Source organism: Epargyreus clarus, unplaced genomic scaffold (genome assembly GCF_041222505.1).
Source record: "Epargyreus clarus isolate Ecla_fem2 unplaced genomic scaffold, WU_Ecla_fem_2.2 ptg000024l, whole genome shotgun sequence".
NCBI lineage: Eukaryota > Metazoa > Arthropoda > Insecta > Lepidoptera > Hesperiidae > Epargyreus > Epargyreus clarus.
Window position 1 is genome coordinate 5,159,777 of NW_027332231.1, and position 12,413 is coordinate 5,172,189.

General features: G+C 34.1%; 1 protein-coding gene across 2 annotated transcripts in view; it reads right to left on the bottom strand.

The window, feature by feature from the left end:
- Sema1a (semaphorin 1a) overlaps positions 1–12,413 on the bottom strand; it is a 490,410-nt gene that overhangs the window by 11,737 nt on the left and 466,260 nt on the right. For both annotated transcript variants that reach the window (XM_073086961.1, XM_073086960.1), the window contains exon 5: positions 9,185–9,380. In XM_073086961.1, the coding sequence (XP_072943062.1) occupies positions 9,185–9,380 (196 nt within the window). The remainder of the gene's footprint in view (positions 1–9,184; positions 9,381–12,413) is intronic.

Consider the following 12,413-nt stretch of genomic DNA (forward strand, 5'->3'; position numbering starts at 1 on the left):
GGCGCTGTACAATTTTTCATACATTTATTTTACGCAGTCGCTAGCGAGTAATACTTTTGTAAACTCATGGTAGTGCTACAGATACAGCTGCTACAAGTGCAAGTTACACTTGACGTAACCCTTTTTATGGTATAATATAGAGTCTTATGATTAGCTTTAGAATTAATTATTTTCATGATTAATAGACGTGAATATGTGATATTGAAATATTAAAATCGTAACATGTAACTAAACAAAATCTTTAGTTCTATTGTTATCGTAAAATGCATTTTCGCTTCTAAACTGCTATTGCTAAAATATCAAGTTTTAACAGGTGAAATAAACACTATATTAGCATGCCACAAACATATGTGTACCGTACTCATATTGGCACAGGCTTATAGACTGTCACTGATACACCGTCTTACTTGAGGGTAATTTAATTGAACACTTAATTAATGTATTCAGATCAGACCTCTGAAACGTGTATCTCTCTGAGGAGCAGATATTCATTATGGGTTTATTAACAACAGGGTAATTAGTAAGGGATGCATGTAGGCTAATCTATTTATGCTATCCTGGCTACCCGTTAATAATTATGACTCGTTAAATCATTGAACGAAGATGAACATAACATCGAGGTGGCATAGTTGAAAAGTAAGGTAGCATGGAGGGCTTTTGCAATCCGAGAAGACATTAGCTTATTATGGTGTTGTTGGTGAGACTATCGAGGCTTGAGAGGCACGGACCCTTTGCTATGTGGCTGCTGGAGGAGGTTTTCAAAGTGCAAATTGGGTGTTGAGGATGACCTTGTTCCCAAGGTTAATGTATCGCTACGTGTATTATTTCCATATTTAATATTTATTTAAGATGTATTATTTTTATGAGTCTTGAATATAAATTATAAACCATATCAAAACGTCTACAAATTGCATGGGTTTTCTTTCAACCATACCATATGATGTCTTGTGATCATCCCGATGAGTGTGGGACAGGGATTTCCATGCTCGAAAATTCAATATGTAGTTAAATTTTCCACAGTTTCCCAATTACAATCGAAGTTTCGATATTTTGAAGTACATTTGAGATTACGAACGTGATGGGGCCTACCCTCTTGTTATGTCTCTAGGACGGAGGGGGTCTCCGTTCTCCAAAGTGCTATAATTTATAGCTGACCTCTTATAATAATAAACCATTATATACCGCCAGTTGTGTAACTTATCAGTGTATCTGAAGACTAACTAATATAATGAGAAATCAGAAATTATTCTGCATATTTTATAAATATACTTCAACGAAATTTCGGATCCGGCCGAAGGATTTCCTCAATTTTAATTTCATATGTTATTGCAATCCAATAAAACAAATAGGATGAAATTATTTTTTTCGGACAAGTTCATATTTCATTGTTGACATTACGATCCAACGAAACAAGTAAAGTAAGGTAAAGTAAAAAATATCAAAGGACTTGAATGTATTTTAGTTGTAAAATTGTTTATCAAGACTATTCACAACATACATAGCAGCGTAGTAACAAATGCCCGAATCTTCGTACGAAACTTCGGATTCCATGCGAATAGACCTTCAGTTGTCTGTTCAGTTAGCTAACGTCGCCCCAGGGATAGTTGCTGCGAACCAATAAGCCAATACGCAGGTTACTAATACGCCGTGTAACACGCTATTGGCGTACGTGTTCCGAATACTGCGTATGCTCTTAATTGATGTATTCAAATGTCTTTCGTAATTTAAAGTGACACTTTAGCACTTTAGTGTTATGTTTAATTACCCGTAACTATCGTGGTAACTATGTTTTTTCAAGCCAATTTGACATGATTTACATATTTATTACTGCATTTAACAATAAACTGCATTCGTTCATAGTTCTAGATACATTTTGTAGTAATAAATTTAAAGTGCAAAGTTTAGAAGCCGCATGTATCGAGCGGGGTACTCATTGGTATATAACTATCTGGTCTAGGTTATATACCTGTAACTAATATTATAACATTGTTATATTATAACGTTAAATATAACGATAAACGATATGTTGTTATTTTTATGCTTGCGCTATATTTTCAAAACTTTAGCTTTTATATTAAATACACATTACTGAAGGTTATAAACGTCACACATTCTTATGAATTCCCTATAAGTATTTGAAGTGTAAAACAAAAACGCATAGCACTGCAGTATAGGCATTGCGGATGCTAAGACCGGCTAGCTGTGTCCCTTGGGCGTCGCTCTGCTTAATTGGACCAGATCAATAGGAGATAACTAACCGTGTCCGTGGTAATGGACGGCTGTGCTCTGCTATATGTACGTGTGTGTAATTACTTGAGTATGCGACGGGGTTAGTATGTATTATTTATATGTACTCTGCTTTGGAAAGCTCTTTAGTTAAGTAGGTTTATTAATAGTTTTAGGCAGGAACTCAGCGCGGATTGACATCATCGTCAACTGAAGACCGAAAGTAACTAAACAGAGAATAAATGATCCATAACAATTTTACATAACATTACATACGAAATTACTAGAACCAAATTAGTCAGAAAATTTGGTTATATAAACTACATTTAAAAGAATTAGTAAATAGTAATACACGATATTTATAACGCATTAAATAACAAAAATTAAATAGCGTGTTTAATGAAAGCTTTCATCGAATGAGAGGCGTCGCACATATATTAGATATCAAATAAATAACTAGCTTAAAATATTTGAAGATGGTAAAAGAGGCAATAATTCGAAATTGCAAACGTTTGATAACGCATTGACCTTAAATATAATAAGTAATAATACGAAATGAAATGTCTCGAATGGCAATTTACGCGATATAGCAATGTCACATTAATCTGACATTGTAACTTTAGGCATGTTTTACACATGAGTACATAAATTGAGTCCTCCAGCGATATTCGGGTCACGTAAAGCCGATGGCATGTTACGCTCAGTATTAGTGATCGTGCGTATTGAATTATTGGTACGGAGGCAGGGCCTGGGGCTACGCCACAATACAGTTTATAGACTCGTTGTTGCATTATTTAGGCTGTTAGTACACATTTGTGGCACATGTGTCTTATTAAATTGTAAATCGATGCGATACAATGGAGCGTGAATATGTTCTCAGTATACATTTGTTGGATATCGAGTATGTATTTATGTGTATCACATGATCGTGAGTCGTGACTAATAAATACATACATATCTTTGTTATAAGTACATTTTACACATTTTTGTGGTTGTAGAGAATACCATATATGTAGGTTTATTCACGGTAATTCCTTTAACTTTAAAATTCTGAGGTATGAGAATTGAATCTGGAATCTAGGCCGCTAGCGTGCAAGACCGAAGAGTTGTGCCATATCGGTAAAAATTGCTTAAAAAGATGCAGAGTAAGAAATTAATAAAATAAGAAAATAGAAACTTAATGACAAAAGAAACGTAGTCGTGTTATGAAATTATGTGGCTGTAGCAGCTGTAAGAAACATCTTAGATATAAATTTCAATGAAATTTTGAAACAAACAACGTTAACTAACTGAGAATATTTTCGAGCTTTTAACTGTCGAAATGAGTAATCAAAATATGTATAACTTGATTTAATAATGGTGGTAATCTACAATGACTGCATTTATTTACCTCTTGCTTGTGCTCTTTATGAGGGAGAAACGTATATAAAAGTCATTTTTGGTTACATGAAATTAGTCATCCAACTAACAATTTCATATAAACGCTTCTAGCAAACAAATATTTATTATGCGGCGTGTAGCGATGTAATTATATTTACGAATGTTGTTTTTGGTCCGTATACAAGTGTGCTTGATAAATGGGTGGGAATTTGCAAGGGGATGCGTTAACGTAAAGAAAATTGTACAAAGGGCCAGAGGATAATTGATGATGTGTTCGCTTCCGTTGCATAAGTGTTTATTTTGGGGACGAAATAGAACTATACTATCGGAATAGCGCAGCTGTATATTATAGTCGTAAATATTTGTAACGAATATATAGAAGTTGAAATAGTGCGTTTGAGGTATTACGTACGCTATATAATATTATCGTTGTGAATATTTATAACGAATATATAGCAGCGAAAATAGCGCGTTTGAGGTGTTATTTAAGAGACAACTGCCGCGCTTATAGGAATATTTTATTTGTTTTCAATATAGCTGTGATATTAGTAGATCATGATAGACTGAAGCAATATTGCTGCATTCCTTAATTGTTCATTGTGGAAACGGCAATATTAATTTTACTATTTTCTTTTACATAAATAAGTTGTATAGATTGTTGTATAGATAGTTGTGTTTTAAAAAACATTTCGCCCGTTTCATTTTGAAGAACTATTTTGTTTTTGGTATAAAAAATGCTACCTATTGTGTTTTTTTGCGTATCATTAAATGTAGCAAATACAAAATCGCACGTAATTAATTAATACGCTAAACGGAAGATACGCAAACGTGTTTCCTGGTGTATTAAAATAAACCGTTTCCTCTAACAAAGATAAGATAATTATGTTTGTTTGTTTGGGATAATCTTTTTCTATCCAACTTGTTTACAACAAGGAGGGTGGTTGAGGAAAACACACGTGACTTACTGCGAGGAAAATCCCACTAACCAAATATATCAGGACTGTGGAAATGTCACTGAGTGCTTCACTCCAGACTTCTGACATTTCCACCGGCGACATCGCTTCGAATTATTTTCGTGTTTTGATATAATTTTTATCTTCTTTTTACCTGGGCGTGGAGGGTATGGTTTTGCCGAGTACGTACATATGTATGTCTCATTTTTGGTATGCCCTATTACTAAAACGCTTGACGGATTTTGAAATATGAGGTGTTGTTGAATTCGTCTAAATTGTAGGCTATAATTTAAAGCAGACGTGTTTTTGTTTTTGTAATAATTGCTAGTTCCCTTTATAAAAGAAATTATTAAAAGCGATATTATTACATATTGTAAGTAAATTGCAAACGAGTTGGTATGGACGTAACGGGAAAACAAATATATTTTCCATCATTCAGCACAACGATTTATGTAAAGCGTGCTATCACGAATCGCGATGTCCCCGAAATTTACAATAGTCCATAAAATACAATAGGCACTCTATTTTCTACGATAAACCTTTTTGCCTACATTCAATCCGTTCATTACCTTAACGCGTATATTCCAAGTTAATATTATGTGTAAGTCGCGTTATAAAACGTACTAGCGTTCCTATTCAACGGGGTCCCTTTCAACGCAACAATGAGTGGCTATTGTGTGCTACTAGACTGTGAAAATGGGCTCAATCGATATGAAAAAGATTTCTCTTTCCCTAATTTCCCGACAGTGGAATGACTCCGGTCCTCGCATATGCGTCCCCGGCATTGTGTGGAGCTACTGAATTTAACGGGGTGTTTCATTAAGCTTGTCCCTTGTAAATCTTGCATATTTTTTCGGTTTTCGAGCAGATGTACTCACTATTCTTTGTCAAGTTCTTTTTTAAATAGATTTAAAGTTTTTATTAAAATTGTTATAATCAAATATTTTCGTGAGGCCTTTATTAAAAGGGACCAATGGTTAAAGCGAACAAAATTGTAGTAAATATTTCGTTACATATTTTTCACCTAAATATACCTATTCTCAATGGTACATGGATAAGTCGATGAATGGCGTGGGGTATTTCGTAGGGTAGATGGGGAGCAGAATCGATACTAAAATAAATATGAATTCAGACAAACCGTACTAGCCACGCAAAACATAAAATTCAGAGAAAAATACGAGATAATTCGTTTCACTTCGTATCGATATGCATCCATATCGATTTCCATGAGGTTGTTAGAATCGCCTTACGTCAACGCAAATCGTGCAACTCATCCATCTCATCCGTTTGTTTTCGTCCATGCGTTGCGGGCTTATGCTGGTGGAATCCGATTTCGATACCGCCCGATACATTACACTGCTCTGAGGTCTGATACTATTGCAATGTTCTGAAGCAAATTGCCGTGAATATATCGTTTATCAACGTTATACGATTGACAATATAAACTATAAAATAGGTCTAAGCAGTATCAGATTTTTATGAATTTATCCTTGTATACTCGTAATGTAAAAATCTTATTGGGTAGAAATATATAATTAAAAATTGTATTATTTATAAATTTTTGATGCACTTTAAAGGTAAATTGCTGAGTGTTAAAATAATTATATTTCAAGAAACGGCAAACGAAAACAATAAGACAAAGAAGATAACATTTAACGTTAGATTCGTATAGAATCTAGATAAATTTCATATTCCTATCGACTTTCATAAATATTAATAGCAACTGAATCGCCTTACGTCAACGCAAATCGTGCAACTCATCCGTCTCATCCGTTTGTTTTCGTCCATGCGTTGCGGGCTTATGCTGCTGGAATCCGATTTCGATACCGCCCGATATATTACACTGCTCTGAGGTCTGATACTATTGCAATGTTCTTGATCAAATTGCTTTGAATACCCTTTATCAAATTTATACAATGTACGATTGTACAATAATATGAAGTGTGAAATGCGTTCCCAAAGACAATAGGTTTTCTTCTTTATTCGTCGCGTATACTTACTGTTTTTTTTGTATTATTATTTTTTTATTAATTTTATTTCTGTCTATACGACTTATAATAACGGTAAGTTAATTAAAATAATGTGTTTTAAGAGACAGAAACAATTTATTTTTTGGATTTCCTTAATGTTTCAGTATATCTTTACCTTACTTCAAGTTGAATTCTTAAATCTAAACCAAGTAATTAATGCCTGAAAAAAAAACGATTTATATTCACATATTCAGTAGTTTAAACTCCAATAGTTACTTGAATACTAAACTCAATATGTAACGAGAATAGTCAGTACCGTCCAAACATGCGACACATCGTTCTTAATTGGTATTAAGCTGCGCTGTTACGGCCATAGTGGATTCCATTAGTGGTCGAATTAGTGCACACCGGCTATTGCACCTATGGATCCTGCTAAATAGCTTTGACTGAGCTGGATCAACTGTTTAGTTGGGGATACAGATATAGTGTTGTACAATATATTTAGCGCTTTACTTTACTGCAATATTTTTTGTTGCTCATTAGTTGTCAACGCATGACTGTTGTACTCCAAACCACGGTCTTTTCTCTGAATGAGATTTAAAACCTGGTATATAATAACAACCGAAATGAACCGCTTAACATCTCCTCAGAAGTAAGGAAGCGCGAATGAAATCCTTACCATCAGCGGTCATACATTGAAATTCCGACCGTATCAGACATTGCCAACTTCATAGATCACTTACAAAGCTACACAATTTGCAGATATATGCGGAGTTACTTTAACTTAAATATTACATTAGCAAGAATAGTTTCGTGCAAAATACGATACGTTATTCTTAATTTATATAAAGCTGCGCTTTTACGGCTAAAGTCGGAATCCATTAGTGTTGCAATTAGAGCCTGGCTTTGCATCTATAGATCCTGCTAAATAACTCTAACTGTATCAACAATTTATTTAGTTGTGTATAGCTATCATAAATCGAATAAGTGTTTGAATAGGCTAATGTGTTATTAATAGTTGTTGCACTGCACCATTATAGTTTTAAATGAATTCAATTGGTAGTTCAAATACCATGATTTTTTATTATTCGCCCAATGATCCACCATCATTCATTTGGATTAAAAGAAAACAATTATTATGAATTTGCCAACGTTAATTTTTGGTTCATAATATTAAAAATGAGACATCAAACCACAACAAGGAAAAGAGAAAAACGTACTGAATGTTTTGGCTTTGCCAATTTATATGATGAAAATACTAATGAATGTTGTTATTAGTTACAATTAGCGTTGCGCTGTGTATCTATACAATTGGATTTCATTTGTGGTCCAATTAGTACATTTCATCAATTGTATCTATGAGTTTTATTAGGTAGGTATTTAAGCTAAATAAATAATTTTAGTGTGATAAATACATAAATGTTATTATATTTATGTTAGAATATTTTGTATAAATGTACTAAATATTGTAAATGTATGAAATTGTTGTTTCTAATTGTTGTTAGCGCTGCGCTGTTACGACCATAATTGGTTTTCATTAGTGGTCGAATTAGTACACATATGGAACCCTGGTTAATAACCCAACTGGGTGGATTAATGGTTTCACATTGTAGCGGATTATACAGGTGCTTGCCCATTAAATAATACATATTGTGAATAGCTGAAAATTTGTCAAAATACTATTTTGTAAACCGTAACATGACTGGTTATTCAATGTTTACTAAACCGTTCAACTTGTGCGCTGTATTCGTCTATGTATTGGTCCTTGTTTAAATCTACAGACATTGAACGTTAAAATAAGCATATTACATACCTATATTTTTAAACGAAATAAAATTTTGAAAAATATGGACATAGTTTTTGGAAAAGTAGTTCTTATTTACTAATTTAGGTAAGCTTATTAGAGTAGTCATTTTTGTTTTAAAGGTTTATCTTCTCTCATTTCAACTTATACAAAATATGTAAATATTTTAACCGAAAAATATTTTATTCCCTTATTTATGTTTACAGTGCCTACATCTAAAGCGGATTGCGAGCTTTTGGTAGATATATTATTATTAAATTCTGTCAACTGCGAAGTCAACAAAGCAGTGGTCTGTAGGCAGGATTATGTACACAGTCCATTGTGATGAAATTTAATAACCAAGAGATATTATCATCTTTTTGTTAAATCCCCCTTTGTGCTCGCGATTCAATTAGAAAAATACTTAAGTTACAAAGGCAAGTGAGCATACAGCTTTATCGCATTTTAATCGGTAGACTTGAAATGAATTTGTAGACTACTTTTAGCACTTAAAATATCTTTAAAATTTGCTAATGTTTCAGTTCCATTAAAAATAAGAATACTGCGGACATATTCGGTTTTTAAGTATTATTTTTTTAAGAAGTTCTATAACTTTAAACATTTTTTTACAAAAGTAATGTATCTCTATTCTTCGATTAATTTAAATAAATTAGTACTAATCATTGTCTTTTACATTTTTGATAAATTTAGTTAATAATTAGTTCAATTTTAATAATGGTATTTTAAGGATGTATATGACTTTAAGTAGTCCGCATTTTTAGAGTTAGTTATAGATATTCACACATGTAGTAACCAAATAACATCAGGTAAATTGTATGCTAGCATCTTAAACAGCTATTTAAATATCTTACCAGCATAAACAGCCGTGGAGTTGTGCTCTGGGTCGTGAGGACAGAGCGCCTGGCCAGACTTCTCCTTCTCCATGTGGTAGGAGTCCCGCTGGACGCTGTACTCCCTGCAGAACGGCTTGAAGCTGTTGGTGCCGCAGACCAGCAGCCGTCCAGGACTCAAGGAGACCAGGACTCGGATGTAGTTCTGGCAGCTCTCCTGCAAATATAATATTAAGGGACTTGGTTAATAGCGTGTAAGAAATAAACAGAAGAGTAAGTGGCTGTTTATTTCAATATGTATAATACCTATATCATTTTGAATAACAGTAATGTAGGTACCCAGTTTACTAAAACCTATTAGTAATAAATAAAATACAGTTCAAATTAGGTACATAAACAGTATAAAATAAAATATGTCATGTCTTGCGAGTGCTCAATAAACATAAAAAAGTCGTAATAAATGTTTTTAACACAGTATTTATTCGATTTGGTTTTTGCTCAAAAATTCGAGCAGGTACTTGGTAAATAACGAGGAAATAAAGTTTGCCTCTTTTCGTAAAAAATAGTCAATAATCTATAACTTCGCAAATTCCACAGACTTAAAAAAATATAGAGTGCACAAAAACGTATCCTAAGCGAAAATACGTTGAGTAAACACGGAACAGGAAAAACGGTTTGTTTTTCTTGGAGCTCATGTCACTAGCAATTTGGTTTGCTTTCACGAGAAATCGGCCTGTCTTCGGCGCTATTGGCTGTTGTAGGGTTTCCAAACTTAAAATTAACTTTTACGTTATTAAAGTAAAAAAAGAGCAGTAGTTCTCTTGGTGTGAAGTACGTGGGCACTGTAGTCCTGGATATTTTTGTAATTAACTCCAAATAAACTTGCATTCATACATGAGCTCGATCACCACCACAAATGATTCACTAACTACGAGGACTAAGTTTGAGTGCCTGTTGTATTACCCTACATTAAAGTGCCTCTCCACGCTACAAAAGATGCACAGTCTATAAAAATAGGCACCACCTATTCTGATATTATTAATAAAGGAAAAACTATAGTGAACCTACCAATAGGACATGTTTGAGGAGACAAAAGGTACATCCCTAAGTTTGGATGTTACGGAACGACTATATTTGAGAGGTTTTTATCGACAAACAGGGGCTCAGATGGACTCAATGGCTTGGAAGTTTTCGCTCGCATAATTCGATATAGGCATACGGAAGTTGATAGTTAATGTATAAATTCGGTCTTACTTTTTGAGGCGTTCCAACTTAGTCCTGAGGAGTAGTAATATCTGTGGTCGACCTCAGGAAAGAATCTAATGTTATAATCAGTTGATTGCAGATATCCGTGAGCGGCAGTAGCCACTTATCATCTGGTAGAAAAAAATGAATCTTATGGGTGATTTGAAAACACCCAAAAGTAAATGGCCTCAACCTGGCTACACCATATTCCACCAATCTATATACTTGAGTAAAGGATTTCATCAGTAAAGTATTAAAAGAAGAGGAAAGCCGTAACTCTATTGTCTCTATATTATACTGTGCAGGCATCTCTACATTTGCATTTCGATACGCCTCTATATGTCCATTCAGTAATCCTATTTCGATAGAGTGGTTCTGTACAGGCTGATTGAACCTATATATGCTGAAACAATGTGTATGTCGTATATATGTTACACGATGTAAGGTTTTAACATCATTAATCAATTACTCTTTCAGAGTTGGAAGTCAAACGCAATTGTTTCAATGAAAAGTATTTTAGTTTTGATATTTTAACCAATTTTAATTCAGATTATTTTTTTATAATGTAGGAGTAGCAGACGAGCATGCAGTCCACCTGATGGTAAGTGGCTACTGTCGCCCATGGGCATCTGTAATCAACTCCAGGTAGCATTAGATATTCCTACGGTTCGAGGTCGGCCACAGATGCGCCGCTACGCCTGTGGACTAAGCTGGAACGCCTCGGAAAAATCTGTCTCCCTTCCCACACCCTTCAAACCGGAACACAGCAGCGCCTAACACTGCTGTTATTAGGTAGAAATAGGTGTGGCGGTGTTGTCGCCGCAGTCGAACCACAGAGGGTTCTACAACCTTCAAAAATAACAGATATATTTGATATTCACATGATTAGCGAAGTAATTAACCAAAAAGTAACAGAAAAATATTTACATTCAAACCGATAAACCACATTTAAACGTATATTAAATGTATATTTAAAGCGCGCTGGTGATATATTTTTCAACTGGAATTGTCATTGCTCATTTACTATAATCACTGCGAATGAAATAATAATTTCTCTCAATGTGATAATTTTTAAGCCTATTACGAACAATCTGGTGTGTGGCTGGCTAATTGAAAATATAAAATGTTATTTTAGTCCCATGAATATTGATGGACAAATTGGCCTTTAATTATAAATTTTGGATAAATGTGATTATTTGTGATTAATGATTGGGGTACTAGTTAGTTACGTTATAAATAAGGTATATTTTTTGGGAGTTGAAAAGTGGAAGAATCCTCATGGTTTAGGTGCGTTTAGGTACTCCTAGATTAATATTATATCAATCATATGTGCATTTAGAACAGATTTAATGAATAAAATGCTTGGAATTCACTATTTCAAATGTCGATTTGATAGTAATCAATATTTGAAATTTAGGCAGAAAGTAGTATGAAACATTCCTGCGTACTTTTAGAATTCTCGGTACAATATACGGGGGCCTATATTCTCATTGAAACATCTCAAGTATGTTTAAGTTTATCCGTTTTGCGTACGATATGATCCAATACGACATATATACGATAAAACCTGTGAACTACTCCAAAGCGAGCAAATCAGTTTGGGAGCGGCGCACAGTCGCGGCACGTTCCAGTACTCAGGCGCCTGATTAGCATGCAGCCGTCCGCCGCCACTGAGCCATGATGCAACGTCGAGCTTTCAGGAGTACACCCAGTAAGGAATAAAAAATTCTGTTGAAAGTTGAAAAGTAGTAAGATTTCCTTGACGATCTGGATCACTTGACCTCGAATGATATACCCATACCTACAAATTCTATGGGACATATAATTACAACGTTGTGATATGAATCATCTTTTTAACATGGGCATTTGTAAAAAAATAAGTTGATGAGATTATGACGCATTTCAGTTTGGTCCACGGACACATTTTATATCTAAAGTATGTTCGTACAATTTTAAATACGATATGAGTGTCTAGATGGGCGTTGATTTCATCCCAAAACAAATA